Source organism: Sminthopsis crassicaudata, chromosome 1 (assembly GCF_048593235.1).
Source record: "Sminthopsis crassicaudata isolate SCR6 chromosome 1, ASM4859323v1, whole genome shotgun sequence".
Classification (NCBI taxonomy): Eukaryota; Metazoa; Chordata; class Mammalia; order Dasyuromorphia; family Dasyuridae; genus Sminthopsis; species Sminthopsis crassicaudata.
In genome coordinates, this window is record NC_133617.1 from 33,057,880 (window position 1) to 33,082,852 (window position 24,973).

The 24,973-nt window shown below is 34.6% G+C and overlaps 1 protein-coding gene across 19 annotated transcripts in view; it reads right to left on the bottom strand.

The window, feature by feature from the left end:
• CLIP1 (CAP-Gly domain containing linker protein 1) overlaps positions 1-24,973 on the bottom strand; it is a 132,566-nt gene that overhangs the window by 95,310 nt on the left and 12,283 nt on the right. For all 19 annotated transcript variants that reach the window (XM_074298432.1, XM_074298336.1, XM_074298329.1 and 16 more), the window contains exons 2-4: positions 14,271-14,465; positions 11,224-11,801; positions 863-987 (exon numbers count right to left, since the gene is read on the bottom strand). In XM_074298432.1, coding sequence (XP_074154533.1) covers positions 863-987; positions 11,224-11,801; positions 14,271-14,355 — 788 coding nt within the window. In that variant the 5' untranslated portion in view covers positions 14,356-14,465. The remainder of the gene's footprint in view (positions 1-862; positions 988-11,223; positions 11,802-14,270; positions 14,466-24,973) is intronic.

Here is a 24,973-nt window from a genome sequence, read left to right on the forward strand (position 1 = left end):
ATCCATAACAGAACACTGAAATATATTTAGCCAACAGGACCTACACCATTCACATCACTATATATGTGTTCTAAGTAATGTCAGCTGATAAATATAAATTATTTTTAATATTTTATCATATCTGTCAAGAAAAAAGTCAAGGATAAAAATTATAGCTTTTTTAGCCCTCAGAGAAATAACCCTTTTGGCCAATGTTACTTCTAGTTTTTATTGTGGGATGGAGATAGGGATTATTTTAAATAGACCAAAAAATTATTATCCAGAAGGGAAAGAACTTGCCCATAATCCAGTCTCTGAACAGTCCAGCAGACCCTCTGTTTTCTTGAACCCATAAGAAAAGGTATTTTGAATATAAATTTTGAGGATTCTAATATTCTATTATGCTAAAAACTCTTATTATGGAGAATGTTTCCTCTGAACAGTCAGGCATTAGATATAACTGGTCCTGAGTTGTTCTAGAGAATGGATTCAGTACTCATAGGATTAATACACTTTGATATGAGCTCTAAAAATATATAATTTACATTAATTTTTTAAAATTTTAATTTAAGTTTAATGCCTCCTCTTTATCCTATGTCCTGGTCTCCTATGTAAAGTAGACTTCAAAGCACAGAACAAAGATACAAACGCTTCCAAAATATTCCTTTCTGGGCCCAAAATAAAAGATTTTTTTCCAAGTTATCCAATACCATCTGAGATTATTGAAGGAATCAAGCAAGAGAAACCTTAAATTCTATGGGGAACAGTGAAATCAATGTCATTGGTGAGACAGTGTAAGAGAGTAGAGACCTGCCAATTTGTTTTATTATACATAAGCATAATCTTCATTCAAATACTCTAAAATACAGAAAACTAGACAAACCTTGTACCAGCAACTGCTCCATCATTCTTTCCAAGAGGTTCATCCAATTCCACACCACACCATTCTCCTTTGGCAAAATCTGTCTCTCCAAGAAATCGTACTACCCCAGCTTTTGTGCCACCAACCTAAAAGTAAAGAAAAAGAATGACAAAATGCAAACCAAAAAGGAGTTCAACTCACTAAATGAAGATCCTGCTTAGCTATTCCTATTAGTGGTTTATTCTACTTTTAGGTTTTCTTCCTCAATCCTGCTTGCTGTTCTACTCTTCAAGAAAAACTATAAAGTAGTGTACAATCAAAATGATAAGAAACATTTTTAAGGATTTAAATGAAACAATTCAAAGGAAAAAACCAGAAGAGATGGCAGTATGGTACTGTGGAAAGAGTTCTGAAGAGGTATGCTGGCAGAATAGATAGAAACTACCCTTGAAGTCAGGAAAACTTGTTTCTGACAACACACTGGCATACACAGGACAACATTGTACACAGTTACAACAAGATTATGTGATAATCAACTGTGACAGACTTGGCTCTTCTCAGCAATACAGAAATCCATGACAATTCCAATAGATTTGGGACAGAAAATGCCATCCACATCCAGAGAGAGATCTATAGAAATTAAATATGAATTGAAGCATACTATTTTTACCTTTTTTAATTTGTTTTTTTCCATATTTTTTTTTCTTTTGTTCAGATTTTTTTCTCTCAGATCATGACTACTGTGGAATTATGCTTAAAATGATTATATTTGTATAAACTATATCAGATTGCTTGCTGTCTGGGAAAGGGTGAGGTAAGGAGGGAGAAAAAAATTTGGAACTCAAAATCTTGTAAAAATGAATGTTGAAAACTAAATGTAAATGGAAAGATAAAAAAACTATTGAAAAATTTTTAAAAAGTTAAGTTTAAGGTTCAGAGTGACAAAGGGATAATCAAGAGTAGAAATGTAAATCCCACAAAGATATCCAAAGGAACTAAGCTAGTTGGGATCCTTACACAAATAAAGAAAATTAATTTATTTTGATAAGCCCTAACTCTTTTTTGGCTTCTTATTTGAGAAATGTTTGAGGCCTTATATAAATTTTTAACATCTTATAGGTCAGTTTTCAACTAGTTCAATAACCTCCTAACTAGGAAAAGAAAATGACACTGAACCCCAAATAATAAAAATTAATGAAAGGAAATCAAAATTTCTTACCATGCATATATGTATGTATTATGTATGTGTGTGTATGTGTGTGTGTGTGTGTGTATATATATATGTATGTGTGTGTTATGTATGTGTATGTGTATGTATGAGAGACTAGCTGTCTTTCCTTCAACAAGAAATAGATTTTCTTATTCAGAAAGGATTCTCAAACACTGCATATGGTTTCTTTCCACCACTATCACCAAACAAAGAAAAAATCTGCTCTGGCTGAATGGTCCATGAAGCATATGCTTTTACAATGGGAAGAATAAGTAAGGTGACAGTACTTTCCCTTATTGTCCTGACAGTTCTGAAATGCTTTATTATATTTACATATGAGCAAACTGTGTCATACATATTAAACCAGGTAAAAGTTGCTTTTTAAGTCCCAAATTTTACATTCAGCAAGAGCATAAATACTTTGCTGATACACAAAACCTACATATGACAAAGAGATTGAAGATAAAAAATGGTATGTTATATATGATGATATCTGAGAGATCAAGCAAATAAATCATTGTCATTTCCAAATATGTCTACTGACTATATCTATTGCCAGAAAACATTTACTTATTTGATAACTGACTGATATACTGAGCTGTAAAAAGATAAGAAGGAAAGATCAAACTAACATGAAGGGATGAAGGGAAAGGACATATGAAACAATGTATCTCTCAAGTCAAAAACTTAACTAAAAACTTCCTCTCTGCCTTAAAAATTATTTCAAAAATTACTTTGGTCTGAGATTTCCTTATAATCTGTGACAGACAATAGATAACTACTGAATTAAATATGGACACACTGGTCATTTTAACATTTCCATATAAATTAGACTGTAGTCTTCCTCCTTTCCACATTCGATATAATATTAAGGAACTAGTGACAAGCATTTGGTCATATTGGGGGAGGATGGTGCAATCTCTTCACACTGAAGAATATTTCATGTGGGTAAATCTAAGAGTCAAGCCAAATGAATTTTCCAAGAACCTTACAATATGTAGTAGTAAAAATCTTCACATCCAATTGTGGATTCCAGTTTAGAATGTTGGTAAAAAACCTAAAATTCCACAATAGTACTTCTCTCTTCCCAGGCAGGGGCTATACTATCTGTCATTTAAAAAACCATCAAAATACACTACACATTTTGCAGAAAATAAGTCACCTGGAGAAGAAGATACTTTCCTTTTTATAAAGCTTGGATTTTTTGTTTCATACACAAAGCTAATATTTCTTGTAAAAGATCATTGAATTATTATATAAGCCATTTAAAAACTTAATGGGATTTCCTGTTACTATTTTGAGAGAACTGATATTTCCTAATATATGCCCTAAGCAACTCAAAAAAAATTAAAAACTACATATTTACCAAAGTTATTTCATTTCAATATATTCCTTCTTTCCAAAAGGCTATCTGGGGTTCACTAGTGCATGAACCCAAATTTTCCAATGGGAGTTGGATGCTGAGCACAGAATATGTAATTAATTTCAATTAAAGTTTTCAATAAAATGAAAACTGAAAATTTAAAATGCAAGTGACTTTAACCACAGATCAACATTTCAGAGGAAAACCTGATTTTAGAACTTGTATGAGCCTGTATATGTATGATCTTTACATCAAGAAATGCTTTTAAATGCCCCTGTGTAAAAACAGGATAAACAAACATAACAAAATTCAGCCCAGGCTGATGCAAAAAGTTACTTGGGCTAAACCAAACAGAGAAACATTTAATTCTGATCCCTTCTTCTGCCAATCACGCATTGACCAAGGTTGTTGCTTCACCTCTGAAATTTAGGATTGGAGAGAGTTAAGAGGGGAGTAAATTCATGATCTCTTTTCAATCATAATTATTGTTTCTACTGTTTCTAATAGGCTCTTAGTTAAAAAATTAAAACAGAAAGTAAAACACCATATTCGTACTTGCCAAATTTAAACACAGCAACAAATTAGGCTCATGTACTTCCCACCTTTTAAATCTTCTTCATAATATTATAAAATTCCTACATGTTACTTCTGGCATAGATAAGCTAAGTGTATGATAACAAATATTCTATGCTAGAACCAAGAGAACATTTTAACAAGATTATATGATTCTCAACTGTGATGGACTTGGCTCTTTCTCAACATTTCAGTGATTCAAGGCAATTTCATTAGACTTTGAGATGGAAAATGTCACCTGCATGAAGAAAGAGAAGGCTAGAAACAGGATATAGATCCAAAAATAGTATTTTCACTTTTGTTTGCTTGCTTTTTCTTTCTTTCTCCTAGTTTTTTCCCTTTTAGTCTTTTTTTTTTTTTGCATCACATGACACATATGGAAATATGTTTAAGGAATAGCACATATTTAACTTATAATAGATTGCATACTGTTTTTTAGGGAGGGGGAAGGGAAGAAAAGACAAAATCTTACAAAAATGAATGTAGAGAACGACTTTGATATATATTTGGAAAAATAGAACACTAAAAAATTTCTATGCTAGAATTTCAGCTTATGTATATCCTTTAGTAAAGAGAAGTATACTTTAAAAAGTGAAATGAGGCAGAGGCTAGTGTTGGGAAAAAAGAGAAGGGAGGAAAAAAGTAGAGGACCTAATTACTCTAGTTAAGAAGCCTTTAACAATGGGATCTCAGATTCAAGAAGATTTTGTAATGATATCTGACTTTTTTTTTTGCTTCAAGTCAATAATATAGATTATACTAGTAATTGGATACTCTACAGATTAGCACAAATTTCCCAGTCATCACAAACTAGTATGGCAGAAAGTAGGCATAAACCCACACCTAACACTGTATACCAAGATCAGGTCAAAATGAATTCATAATCTAGACATAAAGAATGATAATAAACAAATTAGAAGAACATAAGATTTGTTGGAGGAGGAAGGAATTTGTGACCAAAGATTTAGAGATCATTACTGATCACAAAATAGACAATTTTGATTAAATTAAGTTAAGTTTTTGTACAAACAAAACTAATGCAGAAAAGATTAGAAGGGAAGCAATAAACAGGTAAAACTTTTTATATCCAAAGGATCAGATAAAAGCCTCATTTCTAAAATATATAGAGAACTAACTCAATTTTATAATAGTTCAAGCCATTCTCCAATTGGATAAATGGTCAAAGGATCTGAATTTTCTGATTTGATGTTCTTATTTGCTTGTATTTTCTTTTCTCAGTTTTTTTTCTCTTCCTTCTTGATCTGATTTTTCTTGTGCAGCAAAATAACTGTATAAATATAAATATATATGTGTGTGTATATATATATATAAATAAAATACATGTTAAACCCAATATATATTTATATATAGTATGTTTGTACATATACATATATATGTTAAAGTATATAACATGTATTTAACATATTTAACATGTATTAAACGACCTGCCAGCTGGGGGAGGAGAGGGGGGAAGGAGGGGAAAATTTGAAACAAAAGGTTTTGCAAGGATTAATGTTGGAAAATTTACCCATACATATGTTTTGTAAATAAAAAGCTTTAATTAAAAAAAAGGTAGTGAAAAGAGGATTTTGGAGGGAGTCAGAACATCTAGTCTCAAGCCTCAACTCTTATTAATTGGCTGAGTGACAAATAATTTGATCTTTTTGCTACTCATAATTCTTATTTATGCAGTGAGAGATTTGATTAGATAATGCTTAAGAGCCCTTCCTAATTTTTTTTTAAGCAACTAGGTAACACAGTGGATAGAGTGCCGGACTTGAAGTCAGGAAGTCTCATTTTCAGTTCAGAGTTCATATCTGGCCTTAGAAACTTACTAGCTCTGTGACCCTAATCAAGTCATTTAACTTCATTTGTCTCAGTTTCCCCATCTGTAAAATGAACTGGAGAAGGAAATGGCAAATCACTCCTATATCTTAAATAGAAAATCTTAAATACAAGAAAAAACAAGAAAATGTGTGCTATTTTTGTTGGTTTAAAGTAAGTCCCACGATCCATTGTCTCATTTCCTTGAAATTATTTTAAAATAGATAATTTACAAATATTATGGCTACTAATAAGACTTATACAATTCTAACTGTAGTTTTAGCATATTTAAATTTTTTTTCTTGTTTCTTGCAAAATATTCTCTTTGATTTGGATGTTTCAAAATTTGGCAATAATATTTTTTTGTGGGCTTTTTTTTTGTTTGTTTTTGTTTTTAAACATTAAGATAGTAATCAGTGGATTTTTTTTTTTTTTCTATTTCTACTTTACCCTCATTCTATCACACTAGGACAATTTTCTCAAATTATTTCTTGCATTATTATGTCAAGGCTCTTTTTTGGTTACAACTTTCAGACCAATTATTTTTATATTTTCTCTTCTGGATCTGTTCTCCAGATCAGTTGCTTTTTTTTAATAAGATGTTTCACATTCTGGTCTACTTTTTCATTATAATCTGTTTTGTTATTTCTTGGTCTAATAGCTTCACTGACTGCCCCTTGCCCAATTCTAATTTTCAAAGAGCTATTTTCATCTTTTCTAGTTGATTAACAAATATAATATATGTTGTGATATGGAAGCCACCTGCCAGTGGCTGCTGGAGGTCTAACTCAGACTTGTAGCATGGATCTCTTAAAAGTGAGAGGATGATGATGAAACAAGGAGACTGAGAAGCAGTTGCTGTTTTCTGACCTCTCTTCTCTTCCCTTTGCCTCCAATTTATTTCATTCCCAATCCACAAGCAACATCTGCATAAGTAAAGGCTGCTTTGCAACTCCTTTAGGTTTATGATTCACAGCTGTGCAGGCTCTCAGAGAATTTACCTGCCACTTCATTTAGGCATGGTCCTTAACAATTCTCATAAAACAATGATTTACGAGTGTGATTATTTTTCCCTCACAGCATAAAAAATAAGTTTATGCATTAGCTGTTATCTAAGTCCATATGCTATATAAGGTATCTGAGTCTGCCGTGCTAGAGAGTGCAAGCAGCACTACAGCAGGTGATGAAGCTTGTGAGATGTCATTGAGGCAAACTTGATATCATTGAGAACTGTAGTCAAAAAAGGCATTTAAGTCTCTCATCAGTCTCCTGGCTTGATGTGTTGGCCCATTTAATTACCCTGACTAAAAAAGTTTTACCGGGTGTCTTCTCCTTTTCCTTTCCTGAAGGTTACTGAAGGAACTCTGGAAGGATCCTACTCACGAACAGCTCTTGGGTGCTGCTACTTCTTTGTTTCTTGTGCCCCACGTTGGCGTCCTATGTTGTGATATGGGAGCCACTTGCCAGTGGCTGCTGGAGGTCTAACTCAGATCTGTGGAATGAAATCTCTTCATGTGAAAGGATGATGATGATGATACAAGGAGACTGAGAGGCAGTTGCATTCCCTGACATCTCTCCTCTTCTCTCTGCCTCCAAGTTATTTCATTCCCAATCCACAAGAAACATCCTCAAAGGCTGCTTTGTAACTCCTTAAAGTGTTATGATTCAGTGTTATGATTCTCGGAGAACTGATTTGCCCCTTCACTTAGGCATGGTCCTTAACAAACATATAACATAATCTTGGTTTTTTTGCATGGTGTTTTGTTTTTAGTTTTTTTCTCAATGTCTCTCATTTGATTTAATTTTTTTTTGAGTTCTTTTATAAATTCTCTCTGGGCAGGGAACCATTTCACATTATTCTTTGGGGTAGAAGCTTTTTTTTTACTTCAGTGTCCTCCTCTGAAGATGAACCCTGTCTTCCCAGTTCCCAAGTTTCTATGGTGAGGGTTTTTTTTCTTTGCAAGTTTGTTTGTTTGTTTGTTTTAAATAAGAAGTATTAGTGTAAAGACCTCTAATCACGAGGTTGGGGTGGTGCCTCTAGCTTTCCTTCAGCTCTCCCCTCTGACCTGGAACCCCAAACCAAGCTCCCCCCTCCTATAAGTGCCTGCAGCCAGCAGCATCCCTGTGTCCTTTCCTTCATCTCAGCAGCACAGCAAGGCCTGGTGTTCCTAACCAGCAGTCTTCTCAGACTCAGACCTGGATTCCACATGCAGTCTTGAGGGAAAAGTTTCTATGGTTCCTATTGAAGCTCCAGCCAAACCAGCTAGCCCTAGGGCTTACCCTACTGGGTGTTTCTGTGGAGCTAGTCCAAAGTTGTGTGCACTTAATGTGGGTTGATCTCCCGCCTCCAGTCTGTCTTCACATCTTCTTTGGTTGTATCAGGAGGACTCTTTTCTCCCCTCCTCTCCCACCCCAGTCTTGATTTCTCACCAGCCTATGTTTTGCCCTGAGGTGCAAATTTGTTCTATTTGTGGGGGAAACATGGAGAACTTGAAATTTATCAACATACTGTCATCTTCTCAAAATCCTCATCCATAAATTTTATTAATTTGAATATTAATTTTTATTAATTTGAATATTCCTGATGCTATACCTTCCAAGTTTGGTGAGGCATTCTATTTTTCTTAGAAATGCTAATTAAAAGCACTAAAAGCAACACTAAGTAGGCCAAAATAGTTAAATGATTCCTTTGATTATTATATTAGTAGTAACAATAATATTTATATAGAGCTTTAAAGTTTGCAAAGCACTTTACATATATAATATATATACTTTACATATGTAACATCACTTACAGTCTTACAAGAACCTTATGAAGTAGGTACTACAACAATAGTTAACTGGTACCTCCATTTTAAAGATAAGGCTCTATGAGATAAAGTGATTTGTTCAGATTCACAGCTAGTAAATACAAGAAAAAGGAATTAACTCAACTTCTTATCTATAACTGGATATGAATTGTGTTCTTTCTGGAAAATTTGCTAGAGATGGACAGAGAATTAATTTAAGAATGAAGGTTTGTATTCCAGCTTTTCTGACTACAAAATACACTTTAATTATTACTATTCCCTTCTGGAATAGGACAGCCATGGTCAAGCTATAAACAGTCCATTATTAAGAAGGCTGACACAAAAAAATATAAAATTTTAATACCTTTTAAAAAAAAGTTATTTGATTGCCTTAAAAATCTACAAAAATTTAACCAACAGTGAAAATGATATAAGAAATAACAGTAACTACTGATGTTCTAGTTACTTTCAAATGAGCTATATAGCAAAAGAGGGAAACCATTAACTTATTAATAGCAAAGATCAAAATTTAGGAAAATAAAAATAAGGATTCATAGCCCACAAAAAAAAGACATAGCAATAATCCCCAGTACCATTCTTATAGTAATGCAAATTTCCCTAGTGATGGGTCCAACAACACTAGAACATAAAATTATGAAGTACTTATTTAGGGCTTACTGTGTGTCAGGCACTAGACTCATTTTATTCTCTTTCTATGGGTCTATTGTCATTTCAAAAAATTAAAAAACTATAGTTTTTCACAGGAACCCAACTGTGTAACTGCTACAAAGACAATTAAGATACAAAAATGTACTCTTACTTGGAGAAGACAACTACCGTGCCTTAATTTAGGACCAAAAACCCAGTAAGACTGTCTAAATTAAATGCTTTTTTAAAAAAGAAAAAGTCTTAAATCTAGAAGCATCCTCATTAAAAGTAAGAAGAGAAATCTACTGACCTTGAAGTGAAGATACTAACTTCTCCCTGGTATCGTCTAACCCTTAGAAAGTCACAGCCATTAAAGACCTCTTAGATGTATGGGAGGCAGGGCTCTCAAGAGGCCGCACCACGTGGCAAAAAAAGCACTGGAGTCAAAATCTGGAAACCTAGGTTCTAGTCTAAGTTCTAGCACTCTCTTTGGAACTCAATTCTTCAGGTTTCAATTTTCTCTTCTATAAATTGAAGAACCCATACTGGATGGCCTCTAAAAGACCATATCAAATATCCTAGAAACACACATAAATTATATAAACATAAAAATATTCATATGCAGTTTTGAGTTGGAAAAAAACAAACTGAAAGTAATGAAATATCACTGTACCATGATCAAGGACAGATATAGAACAACACAGGAAAATGTCTATGAACTAATGCAGAATGAAGAAAAAATCAGAAAAATATATAAAACTATAATAATATTAACAAAAAGAATATTTAAAAGCAGTTTAGTTCAAATTAAATGCAATGACAGATGATGATTTCATAAATAGGTCTCTCTCCTTACTCTTCTTTCAAAGATCTGGGAGGTGGTAGGGTGGGGGACAACCGTCACCTAGTCTGTCAAACATGGTTGCTATGTTGTCTGATCTACGCACATATCTACATTCCGCTAGTAGAATGGATGCTCCATGAAGATATCCTCAGAGGCTACATAGTAGCCTTCCCCATAGTAGTGTCTTACATAGAAAGGTCATTAAGAACTAGATGAATTGAACTTATTACAAGATAGGGCATCGAGTGGGATGAGATGGAAAATAAATACAATATTAAAAAACAAGATTTCAATTAAATTTTAAAAAAGAAAAAATAAAGAGATTCTTTTCAGCTTGAAAATTTTTAAATTCCAACTACACTATTTCCTTATCAAATTACTGGAAGCCATTACATGTCTACAAAGCATCCAGAAATAAATAGGTATTGAACAGGGGAATTAAGATGTTTGATAAGTTGAATGTTTTTATACAGAACTCTGAGTAACAATAACAAAAACACTTCAACTGTAACAGAAATCAAAAGATCACATGGAGTGATTTTAGAGATTACTTAATCTTTATACCATATGTTCCCTGTTGCTAAATAAAACTGGTGCCATTATGCATTTTTTTTTATCCTACTCAGCTTAAAACTGGTAAGTTGAAAGTAATGACCATCAGGAACAAAAAAATTCTAACTGAAATGAGTATTATTCTAAACTCTTAAGGAGCCCAGCATCTTTAATATTGTTCAAGTCTTTAATATGATAATAGGAGATTGGAAAAAAAAAAAAAAAAACAAGCTATAGTAAGATCCAATTAACTTCTTCCAAGTTGGTTTAAGATTTGCTAAACAATACATGACATTAATATTTTGTAAATATTTAATGCTTTTCTCCTGGCTAAATCACTGGGGAAATATTCAAAATGGTTTGTTGAAAATTTGTGCATCTATTTCTATTATCCAGGCTACAATTGAGTTCTAATTTGTATTCTTATAAACTTGTTCTAACTGAACAACCACAAAATGTAGCAATAAATCTAAGTTTTAGGAAAAAAACACCATCATTCCTCTAAAAGAGCTTTAATGTCACAAAGCAGGACTCACTGTGTATCAAATGGACTCCATCAGCACAATATTTCAAACTCACCAAGACTCGATCATTAATTTTCAGCTCTCTTTCGCCTTTCTTTACGGATCCAGCTTCTGAAAGGTTAGAGATCGATTCACTGGCAGTTTTAGTAAGGTTGCTGATCTGAGGAGTAGTAGAAGACTCCTTAGCTACAGGCTGGGAGACTTTATGGGGCACGGTGGAGGGGGAAGGTGCAGCTGAAGAGGAGGACACCATGCTGGTCATGGAAGTGGAGAGGGGGGAAGTGGCTCGGGAAGCAGGAGGAGCCTGCGTGCCATTGGCTTCATCTTCGCTCATCACTTTCCTTGTCAGCTTGGAAGGTCTTGTAAAGATGCCCTTTAAAGGTTCACACTGGAAATACCGAACTCCTGCCACTGACCCATCATTCTTGCCAATTGGTTCATCCAATACAATTCCAGCCCACTGGCCTGGTGCAAACTGTGTTTCCCCAAGAAACTGGATGAATCCAGGCTTGTTGCCATTCACCCAAACACGTTCCCCAACTCGAAAGTCATCAACAAACTCTTCATGAGTCTCAGGGGATGGTGTACTTGATGTTTTATCACTGGATAATGCCTTTTCTACTGGAGCTGGAACTACAATAGAAAAAAAAAGAAGAAAATCAGCAGAGATCAAACCTAACACTTAAGCATATATAACCAAGAACCAAAAGCACATACACTAATAAAAAACAAAATAGGTTATATTGTTTTTGGTATGCTTGTATTTTTTAATTTTTGTTTTGAAAGTTGAGAGAAAAAATTTAAAAAATTAAAACTATTTTAATTTCTACTTAATTACATAATTTATTACAAATAACAATAAAAATTACTGTTTACTTGAAGATTAGAAAGATACCAAAAACTTCAGAGAAAAAAGTTAAATGTAAAGTAATAATTATCTAAAATTATATACAACTCCATCTTAGAACATTGCTCTAAATTTATTCTTTCACTTGAGCTAGGTCATGAAAGTAATCTCTTGCAATGTGTTTCTGGCTCCACTTTTCTTCTCAATTTTATCAACAAGAATTAGTCAGAAGAAATGAATTAGTCAGGACCAGGGGCTCTCTAGTGCCCAATTTGTTAAACTGTAGGTCACAATCCCACATGGGGTCTCAGTACTGAATGTGGGAATCACAAAATGATTATCAATAAATTTGTCACGCAAAAAATTTTCTTGGACAACAAGGGGTTTGCAAGAGAAAAAAGTTTAAAGAAGCTCTACTCAATGCACTAAAGACTCTCTTGGCCTCCCCAAAACTTCCTCCATTCAGATATAAAACAATTTGAAAATCATACCAAGAAAAAACAGCTATAGGAATAAAAAGTAACAGTGATCCTATTCTTCCACACAGCTCCTTAAAAAAGATATGAAATGACATGTCCACTTTCCAGTGTGGTAACAAAATGCTAAAGTAGGAAGAGACCTCTGAAGTCTAGTCTAAGGCCTACCTGAAGCTCTCTCTTCTACAATATCTTTAATATCATTTAATATCATTTAATTTTGTATAAAATATTGACAGATATTAATCTGTTTAAAAACTGCTGCCAGTCTAAAGGCGTGAAAAGCCAGAGGACCACAAAGCATCTCCCCCCCCCCCCCCCCCGAGGCTGGGGTTAAGTGACTTGCCCAGGGTCACACAGCTTAGAAGTGCTAAGTGTCTGAGACTAGATTTGAACTCGGGTCCTCCTGACTTCAGGGCTGGTGCTCTATCCACTGAGCCACCTAGCTGCCCCCCACAAAGCATTTTTTAAAAAAGCAAAAAAAAACTACTGATGTTGGGGTTTTTTTTAAGACTGCTGATACCTTCAAATCACTTACTCATTAAACATTTACTATCAGCTAGGGCTTATGCTAGGTGCTAGGGGTACAAAATCAAAAACAAAAAGAAAGTTCCTACTGATCTGAAGGAATTTTTTATTTTATGAATGGATACAATCTCTACACTAATTATAGTGAAAGGAAAGTTAAATGGGCAGTAAGTGCACTAGCAAATTGGAAGGGTGAGTTAAGTGGAAAATAGGGAAAGCTCCGTGAAGGAAGTAATACTCTAGCTGAACCTTGAAGGAAGCCAAGAATTCTGAAAAGTAGGAATTAGGAATGATTACATGCTGAGCAAGAGGAAGATCTTGTATAAATGGAAAACAGAGTATTGCATGCCAGTTTGGTTATAACATTAACCGTAAAAGGAAGAAAGGTAGATTGTGGAGAGCCTTAAATATTAAGCTAAGAAGTTTATATTTTATAACACTATACAGACCTCAAATTTAAGATTATTTTGGATATGGAAGATGGATTAGAGAAAAAAAGACCGGATACAGAAATATCATTTAAGGAGCTCTGACAATAGTCCAAAGTGTCAGAGAAGGGCTCAATCTAGGGTAAGCAGCAATGTAGAGAAAGAAAGAGATATAAGAGATGTTTTGGAGGCAAAATAGGGCAACTAACTGAATAATATATATATTTAGGGGGCAGCTAAGTGGTGCAGTGGATAGCGCATCAGCCCAGAAGTCAGGAAGACCTGAGTTCAGACACTTAACACTTCCTGGCTCCTGGGCAAGTCACTTAACCCCAGTTGCCTCAGCCAAAAAAAAAAAAAAAAAAAAAAAAAGGCATACATATTTAAGAATCATCTATATAGGGATGATACCTATGGAGGACTTAGAGTCAGGAAGACCCAAGTTTAAATCCAGCCTCTGATACTAGCTTTGTGACTCTAGCCAAGAAATTTAATGTCTGTTTGCCTCAGTTTCATCATCTACCTACCAGTCATATGAGGATAATGAGATAATCTATATAATGTGCTTAGTACAGTAATCTGTCACATGGTAGGCACTATATAAGCAGTACAAATTATTACACTGTATTAAATTAACTAACAAAAAACTTTTTAAAAGGAATAAAGTTTGAAATTATGAGGGAAACAACCAGCTCTAAAAGTCAATGAATTAAAATGTATCTTAAAATAAACTAGAGAATATAAATCAGGTATTTAAAAAACAATACTAGTATTGTCAGGTTATACCATAATATGATTATATTTAAGAAAAATGTAAAAATACCAGCAGCAGGTGTCTTCAAGGCAGTAGATCCAGGCTTACTGATCTTAGTAGGGGCCTTAAGCCCACTTGGTTTTAGCATACTCATCTTCCTTATTACACCAAGATGTTTTCCCCTTTGCTTCTGGTCACTATCTTTTCCCAACCATTGATATAAATATAGGTGCTCCTATGCTGAAGTCTGTCTTTGAGTGAAACCTGTAGAGAGAAAACATACAAACATATTTTTAGCAACTACCAAAAGTCAGAGAAAATGCACATTAATTACTATATTCTCAACTTATTTACAAAGCTACCTATTTCCCCAAATAAGGCAAAAGGAGACCATCTTATAATTTAACCTAAGGGCAGGCAGTTGCTTCAGAATTCCAAGGTTGTGACATCTAGAAAAGAGTTTTATTATTTTTTTAAATCAAGACAATGTTTGAGTTTAAGAAAAACTTTTTGTACAGGGTCACAGACCATGGGGGAACTCTGGATAAATAGAAAGACCCTTCAGCCCAGAGGGCACCTGCTAACAATGTCTCGTTCGGCTCCCCATCTCCCCTAAAGGCTCTCAGCCTTCCTGAGAAGTCAGGGGGCAGAGACAGCCTGTGTTGTGATTGAAACAGACTGATACCAGGTGGCAAACTACATACAATACAATAGTTGTTTATATGATCCCATGTGCACCGTATACTGGGTGCATGCCCAGTGTTTTTGTTACTTAAGGGTAAGAGGGTATAAGGGGAAAGTCCTTGGAATAAATGGGCTCCATTTTCCCACCATCCTCAGGAGTCTCACCTCATCACTTCTCCACTAGGACAGTATATTTTAATCACCCTGGTTTGGGGACTCTAGAAAGCAATGTTACGTTTTGTCACCCCAACTTGGAGGCATTAGAAAGCAGGACATAACTTATGGCCTCTGAAATTTCAGCCTGGTCATGATAGGAAAACAGTCTCAAAATAATAATGATATCCATAACATAATACAATTCTGAGAGCTACATAGACAGGACAGACCAGAACACAAACCCAGAAGAGGATACAAAAAGGTCTCCAGTTCAAAAGGCTCTTTTGGAAGAGTTCCAACAGGAGCTTAAAGAGATAAGAAGAAATGGGGAAAAGAAAGGACAGCATTACCGGAGTTATGAAAGTTTATGGGGGGAGCCAATACACTGAAAAAGGAAGCAGAGAAATTGCCTGAAGAAAATAACTCCTTAAAAAAAAAAAAATTGGTGACATGGGGGGAGGGAGAATCCACTAAACAAAGCAACTGCATTAAAAGTACAATTGCCCAAATGCAATAGGATAAAAAAAGCTAAACAAGAAAATAATTCACCAAAAATTAGAATTGGACAAATGGAAGTGAATGCTTCAATGAGAAATCAAAAATTAGTCAAATAAAAAAAAATTTTAATGGAAAAAAATAGAAGAAAATGTAAAATATTCTGTTGGAAAAATAACTGACATGGAAAACAGACCAGGACAAAGAATCTAAGAATTATCAGACTACTAGAAAGCAATGATGAAAAAAGAGCATAGGCAACATCTTTAAGGAAAACTGCCCTGATAACCTAGAGGGTCAAATAGTCATTGAAAGAATCCACCAATCACTTCCAGAAAGAGACTCCCAAAATGAAAACTCAAGAAACATTGTAGATAAATTCTAGAATTATCAGATCAAGGAGAAAATGCTGCAAGCAGCCAGAAAGAAATAAATCAAATATCAAGGAACCACAATCAGGATTACTCAAGACCTGGTAGCTTCCACATTAAAGAATTAGAGGGGCCTGGAATGATATTCTAGAAGGCAAAGGAACTTGGACGACAAGGATCAACTACCAGGTAAAATTTTTTATCTTTCAGAAGAAAAGATGGACATTCAATGAAATACATGATTTTCAAATATTTCTGATAAGATTAGAGCTGAACAAAAAAATCTGACATCCAAATACAAGATGCAAAAAAACCCATTAAAATGTAAATGGAAGGGAAAAATAATATGTTTTTTTAAAGATTAAATGTTGACATCCCTATATAGAAAGAGAATGTGCATAACTTTTGATAATTGTATCTTTGTCAATTAAAAGGGTATAGTTATAAGTTGACTTTAACATGATGATATAAAAAAGAAATTAGAAGTGGAAAAGGGATTGTACTGAAAGAAAAAAAAAAGAATAGGGGAGACAAAATGGGGTAAATTACACCACATATTATAGTTGAGGTTAAGGGAGGGGGATGAGCTTTGCTTGAACATTAATCTCATCAGATCTGGCTCAAAGAGGGAATAACGTACATATTTAGTTTGGTATAGAAATTTGTCTCACCTTATAAGGTAATGGAAAGAGAAAGGGGGAGACTAATAGAAAGAAGGGCATTAGTAGAAAGAGAAAGAAATAAGAATAGGGGGCTAAAAAAGGGAGAGGACAGATTGAGGTAAGGAAGATGGTCATAAGCAATACACTGATGAGAAGGGAAAGGATGAAAGAAGAAAAAAAGACTATAACTTGGGAAACACAGAGTGGAAAGAAAGTTAATAATCTCAACTGTGAATTGAATGGGGTGAACTCTCCCATAAAACAGAAAGTGGATTTAAAGCTAGAATCCTACAATATATTGTTTACAGAAATACATTTGAAGCAGAGATACACACACATACACACACACACACACACACACACACACACACACGTTAAAAAAAAAAAACCCACCAAAAAACCAAGAGGTAGCGATCCTGATTTCAGACCAAGCAAAAGGAAAAATACATCTAATTAAAAGAGATAAGGAAGGAAACTAGATCTTCTTAAAGGGTAACTTAGGGAATAAAGTAATATCAATAATAAATGTATATGCATCAAGTGATATAACACCCAAATTTTTGGAAGAATAATTACTTGAGTTGCAGGAAGAAATAGACAGCAAAACTATACTAGTGGGGGATCTCAACTTCCCTCCATCAGAGCTACATAAATCTAATGAAAAAATAAACAAAAAAGAAGTTAAGAAGGCAAATAGAATTTTAGAAAAGTTACGTGTGATAGACCTTTGGAGAAAATTGGATGGGGATAGAAAGGAACACTCAGTGGTATATGGCACCTACACAAAAACTGTCATAAAAACCTCACAATAGTAAATGCAGCCTTTTTAGATCATGATGCAATAAAAATGAAATATAATAAAAGATCATGGAACCAGCAGGAGGAATACAGAGAGGCCTGGAGAGACTTAAACCAACTGATGCTGAGTGAAATGAGCAGAACCAGAAGATCACTGTACACTTCAACAATACTGTATGAGGATGTATTCTGATGGAAGTGGAAATCTTCAACATAAAGAAGATCCAACTCACTTCCAGTTGATCAATGATGGACAGAGGTAGCTACACCCAGAGAAGAAACACTGGGAAGTGAATGTAAATTGTTAGCACTAATATTTGTCTGCCCAGGTTGCATGTACCTTCGGATTCTAATGTTTATTGTGCAACAAGAAAATGATATTTACACACATGTATTGTACCTAGACTATATTGTAACACATGTAAAATGTATGGGATTGCCTGTCATCGGGGGGAGGGAATAGAGGGAGGGGGGGATAATTTGGAAAAATGAATACAAGGGATAATATTATAAAAAATATATATATAATAAAAAATTTAAAAAAAAAAAGATCATGGAAATACAGATCAAAAGTTAACTGGAAACTAAATAATCTAATCATAAAGAATGAGTGGATCATCAATAATTTCATGCAAGAGAATGACAATGAGACATTACAAAAACAGTTCTTAGGGAAAATCTTATATCAAATAGATGCTTACATGAATAAAATAAAGAGACACTCAATGAATTGGCATATAACTAAAAAAGGTAGAGAAAGAACAAATTAAAAATTCTGAAAATCAGAGAAAAAATTGAATGTAAGAAAACTATTGAACTAAAAAATAAAAACTAAGAGTTGGTTTCATGAAAAAATATATAGATAAAGCTTGGATTAATTTGATTAGGAAAAGAAAAGAAAAAAATTATCAGTATTAAAAATGAAAAGGGTAAACTTACCAACAATGAAGAGGAAATTAAATAATTAGGAGCTATTTTGTGCAATAGTACGAAAATAAATCTAGTAGACTAGTGGAACTGGTCTTGTGATGAAGAAAGCCATCTGAACCCAGAGAGAGGAAAGGGGAAACTGAATGTGGACCACAACATAGTATTTTCACTTTTTGTTGGTTGCTTGCATTTTGTTTTCTTAATCTTTTTTCCTTTTTGATCTTATTTTTCTTGTGCAGCATGATATATTGTGGAAACATATATAGAGGAATTATACATGTTTAGCATATATTGGATCACTTGCTGACTAGGAGAGATGATGGGGGAAGGGAGGGACAGAAAGGTTTGGAATTGAGGGTTTTGTGGGGGTGGATGTGTTTTGAAAATAAAAAAGCTTTAGGGCAGCTAGGTGATGCAATGGATAGAGCATCTTGAAACCAGGAAGACATAAGTTCAAATCTGGCCTCAGACAGTTAACACTTCCTAGCTGTGTGACCCTGAGCAAGTCACAACCTCAATTGCCTCAGAAAAAAAAAAAAAAAAGGAAAGAAAATAAAAAGCTTTAAAACAATAAAAAAGAAAGAAATTAAGTAGAATGGAACTGGAAAAGATTACAAATGACATGATGCTTATCATACCCTTTCTTGACTTAGGCTAGAATTTTATGGTCACAATTTTGAGAGTCATTACTCTGCTCAAATGTACTAATCAAACTAAGCCCAAGGTTTCCCCACATATACATTTTAGGGGTCAACTTTTAAGTTCCATGCATACATAAATTCTATGTGAAGGGTCCTCTGCCAACTGACTTTTGGATATTAGAAGTGACGAGGGGAGCCCCAAAACTCTTTCTCTTTCCCTCTGATTTTGGGAATGAGCCATAAAGCACTTGAAGCTCCTTGAAGGAGATTCTCCTTGAATCCTGCCTCTGTGAGACCCACTCAAGGAAATTAAGATAAAGTGGTTTAACTTGGTGGGACTAGTTGAAGTAATCTTATTTAACTGGAGATCTAGCTTTCTATTGACCCTTATTGTTGGCTCAAAACCACTCCCAGTAAGTGATCTCATCTAGGCCTGGGGGCAGCAGTCTCAGATTTCCTCATTAAAAAATGCCAACTTCGGGCTCAGTCCTTGCAGAGGACTTAATATGCCATGCCAAGGAAATTAATATATTCTCTCTCTCTCTCTCTCTCTCTCTCTCTCTCTCTCTCTCTCTCTCTCTCTCTCTCTCTCTCTCTCTCTCTCTTCTCTCTCTTTCTTTCTCTCCCTCCCTCCTTAGCACAGCAGCAAACCTCTGCATATTCTCTTTCAGCATTACCCTCTCTTAACTCTCATCTAAGACTTTATACCTCTTGATGAGAAGAGCTCCAAAACGCTTGATCTTTCTCTCTTTGGGAATGAGCCATAAGGTAGGGCACTAGAGAAACTCCTTCAAGGAGAAAGTCTCCTTGAATCCTGCCTCTGTAAGAAACCCACCCAAGGGAAATAGGATATCCTAACAGCTTCATTCTGTTATCCTGAGACAGACACCATCCCCATTGATAACACTCACTACTGATTAAACTTCTCATTGAATTAAAGATCAAACCTAGAGACAATCGATCAATTCTTAGATTTCAGCTCAAACTCCACCCACCAGCCCACATCAAGAGTAAACCTCAGCTTGTAGCCAAGGCTTCTATTATAAAAAGAGCCAATTTTAAACTTAGTCTTTGCAGAGGACCTAACATACCATGCCATGCTATGCCAAAGAAATCTCTGCCCACTGAAATAATATTCTCTTTCAGTAGTACCCTCTCTTAACTCTCGCACCTAAGACTTTATATCTCTCTATCGGGACCTTGACATTAAGGATTTAGCCTTTCTATTCACGCATAGTAAAGGTTGACTTCCCAATGCCAATAATAAACTTCTTTTTACCAATCCAGCTTTTCAGGTTTGTAAATTCCTTCTGCAGCACCATCAGGGGGGTTCCAACAACTCCCTAACTTGTGCCAATCCTAAGGGAGTTTGAGGGAGCCAAACCTCTACATTTGGTTCCCTGAACCCCGAATCTGCCACTAACCTCATCATTTAACTCCCTGACCACCAGGAACCCTAATCTCATCAGAAGAACCAATCCTACAACTTTCAGCATTACCAATGCATATTCCTCTAGCTCCTGATCAGATTGCGCAGATTTAGCATTCTAAAAGGTGGACAATGACAGAGAGTTAAACAAAGAGAATAAAATATCAATGATTTTTGGTTCTCAAATTTATTTTCTACTTAGCATTATTATTAACAAATCAAAATTACTTAAATTAAGAATCTATAGATTAAGAAATACCTTTGCATAACATTTTAAGATAGGCAATGTTACATGTAAATAAATAAATTTTAAGAAATATAGGAGAAAAAAATTAAATTCTTGGAGAAAAAAAGTTGGACCTTTTTTCTTAGAATAGTCTTCTATTTAAGAGTTAGCCTCCATCAGGCTTTGCATCCAGTAATCTTATTCTTCAGAATCAAATCCACCTAGAGAACAAAATGTGTCCCTACTCAAAAGTATTGACAAGAATGTGCCACAGTCTCTGAATACAATTTACAAAAAAGGTATTCAAGAAACATTTGAGGTCATGGCAGCATTACTGGAATGTATATATAATTTCCCAATTTCTTTATCAAGATGCATTCTTTCTTCCCCTCCTTCAGCTTTTAATAAGACTGTCACAAAATGTTATTTGTAATAAAAGATAGATCTCTGGCTGGGGAAAGGGGAGGAACAAAGAGAAATTCTGATATTAAAAAAAGATCAATAAAAATTTATTTAAAGAAAAAGGAAAAAAACACATTACTTTTTCATTCCATTTTCTATACAGCACCAACATCCCATTCTAAGCCTTCTATGCCAAAGTGCATTTTTTAAACTAGGAACAACTGTAAGATGTTGAGGGAACATACAATTTTTTCTATATAAGTGCAAGGATACCACTGCTCTCAGGAAGCCTTCCAATTGTAGAAAGAACACAATAAGAAAGTTTCAGCTACAAGTCAAATGTAAGGATTTCATGGTCCTTAAGGCACAGAGGCAAAAAGATAGGAATGACTCTATTAACAAGTGTCCTACTGTCTTTATATTTGGAAAGTGACTATCATTTCTCAGAAACCAAATAGAATCACTCAATAAAATACTTAACTTCTCAAAAATAAGAGGAATTTTCCTTACTAAGAGTAGGACTCTGATGCAGGACTGAGTTTCTGTAGGAGAGGACAAGTTAGGATGGATAATGAATTTCCACCAAGACAAACTCAACCTACAGCAAGACTAAATAATCCCTTTTCTGTTTTTTTGTTACAAAAGATTTGCATTTCCTCTTGAGGACAGGAAGTTTGATTGCTAAACATCAAACATGGTGATAAATGTTTTTGAAAAAAAAAAAAAAAATCAAGCTTGAAAAAAACAGGCAAAACATCTGAATTAGATTTAATGTTTTGGGGCTGAGCTTCAACTGGAATTTGATCAGTTATTGAAGATGATTAGATAAGTGACATTTTCTACACAGTGCTTACTTCCTTAAACCTTATTGCTGATATGCTGCTGTTACATTTAAATATACCTATGATATTATTGACATTGGTCAATCCCTCTGACAATATAGATAACAATCCATCCACACCTGTCCACAAACTCTTGCAAATCTTACAAAGAGGACTATCCAAAGCACTAGATGCCCTCTAATTTTTTTTTTTTTAACATTTAACATGTGCAATCCACGTTTCAGCCAAAATAAATATTAGAATTCTTTACATGTTGAGTGAATTGAAGGAACACAGGAGCAGAATTAATGATTAGGGCTATTATATACTCAGAAGCCTAAATGACACAATAACATTTCCAGTGATTTACTATTAAAGTCAAAATGAATTTTTGCATTCTCCAATTAGTCATTTAAAAATAAGCACTTCCTTAGTAAACTATGTTCCTTCTAAGGAGAATAAGGCGGATCTGACCTCAAACAATTATTGTACTATCTACGGAGGCTGCAGAAAGATCAACTGAGTCTGGTGATGGGAGAAGACCAGGTACCTCATGTTGTCCCCAGAACTGAGTCAGGCCTTGCCTCAGGGGTACATCTTGCCAGAAGCCTGAGCAACCCTGGCAGCTTCCTAGGCTAGCTGTGAGATCATGACCATGAAGTCACAGAATAGAATTCCCAAGTGGATCTGTTTCCAAGCTACACGCTCTGTACGCCAGGAGAGTAAGCTGTACCCTCAGACCTGAAACCGTGCCTGAGCTCCTAAGATCCGACTCCTCTGAAGGTACCATCAATCTAGAGCAATTATTCAACTTAGAGCTCGTTGTGTCCCTCTCTTTAATCTCTCCCAAAAACTTAGAAAACATGATGAAATTCAAAAACAGACTATAAAAGAAAAAGAGAAAAGATGTCATCTTTGTCTTCAGGGACTGTAACTTCTGAATTCCAAATCCCTAACATTGCAGGTATTCCTTTACTCTTCTATTTACAATTTGGGCTTACGTTTATTGAGCAAATAGTGTATTATGAAAAAGTCACAAATAGCAACGTAAGATTTCATCACAGCTCTGAGGAATTAGCTCTTTTCTAAAAAAATTAGGTGAAACTATCGGTGGTTTTTTTTTTCTTCTTCTAGATTGTCAGGTTTGCAAGTTAGCAAAGGATGAAATTGATTCTAATATTAGTTCTAAGTGTTCTTAAAGTCACAATAAATGTGAAAGACTACTCTAATCAAGACAATGATCCAACACAATTCCAAAGAACCCAAGTTGGAAAAGGCTGTCTATCTCTAGAAAGAGAACTGATGAACTCTGAATGCAGACTGCAGCATATATTTTTTTTAAATTTTTCCTTATTTTTTTTTTTTGGTGTTTTCTTTTGCAACATGGTTTATATGGAAATGTTTGGCATGACCTCACATATAATCAAACTCAAAAGTGCTTGTCTTCTCAAGAAAAAGGGAGAAATGAAGAAGGGAGAAAATCTGGAACTCAAAATTCTTTTAAAAGATTGTTTAAAATGTTTTATGTGTAATTGGGAAATAGTTAATGAAAAGAAAAAAAAGGATACATGTTAGAAAACATCTAAAAAGCATTTTTTATATTAGTAGCTTTTTAATTTTTCAAAATACATGCAAAGATAGTTTTCAACATTCATCCTTACAAAACCTTGTGCTCCAAATTTTTCTCCTCCCTCCCTACAGCAAGTAATATACTATATAGGTTAAATATGTGCAATTCTTCTAAACATATTTCCACATTTATCATGCTGCACAAGAAAAATCTGATCAAAAGCCTGCCCCACCACCTCAATGTTGAAGAGAACTATATCCATCAAAACTGATCATTGTATAATATTATTGTTACTATGTACAATGATCCTGGTTCTGCTCATTTCACTTATCAGTTCCTGTTACTGTCTCCAAGCCTTTCATCCTGCTGGTCATTTCTTACAGAACAATAACATTCCATAACATTCACATACTATAACTTTCTCCAACTGATAGGCATCCACTCAGTTTCCAGTTTCTTGCCTCTGCCAAAACATGCACATGTGCATCCCCTTTATGATCTCTTTGGGATACAGACCCAGTAATGGCATTGCTGGATCAAAGGGTAGGCACAGTTTTATAGCTCTTTGGGCATAGGTCCAAATTGCTTTCCAGAATGGTTGGATAAGTTCACAATTCCACCACCAATACATTAATGTCCCAGTTTTCTCATATCCTCTCCAACATTTGTCATTTTCTTTCCCTGTCATCTTAGCCAATCTGAGAAGTGTGTAGTGTACCTCAGAGTTGCCTGAGAGGCATATATGTTTTGTCAAGGGAAAAAGCAAACAGACATATGGTTAAATATGGTTTTAAAAAACTAATTTTTAAAACACTTTGAAAAATATTGTGGCTAAATCCAAAGTTCCTCAACAAAATAAAAGTAAGAATTATGAGTTGTTCCAATGAAAAGAAAAAGAAACATTTTTCATGACTGATTTACTTTTTAGGATTTCAGTCCTCTTGAGGAAACTTGTCATTGGTTAAAAGGCAAAATCTCTTAAAAGCTATTTAGAATTTCAAGCACAAGACCAACAAATCAAAAGGCAGAGAGGTCCACAAGCAATTTGTATGAAGAGGAAGCCTTTATGGTTCTCACTTTTCCAGAGTTGACTTTGCTCTAAGTACAGACAAGATCCAAACTTGATAAGATCAGATTCTCTAACTAGCTCAGTGTCTCTTGGCATGAATACACTCGGCATTACATTGCCATCTTGTTCACTTGTCACCTTAGACAAATCACTGAAGCACATTCATTTGTACCTTAGTTTCACTACAATATTCTCAGTCTACAAAATGGGGATGCTACTTTATTTTTTCAACATAAAGGAGACAATGAGAATTATATCCTTTAAAGTCTGACTATCTGCACTGAATTCAATCTGCCTGGAAATAGTTTTTGTTGTCATTTTGCCTCTAACAAAAAGGCAGTCATCTGTTAAAAGGAGTCCTAAATGACAAATCTGTATTCTTACCTTAACTCTTCTTTTTCCTAATATAACTAGCTGACTAACCTTGAAAAAAAAATTCATTATCCTTTTAGGACTGTTATTCATCTGTGCAATTAAGATGCAAAACTAGATTATTTTATTTCAAAAATTTCTTGAAG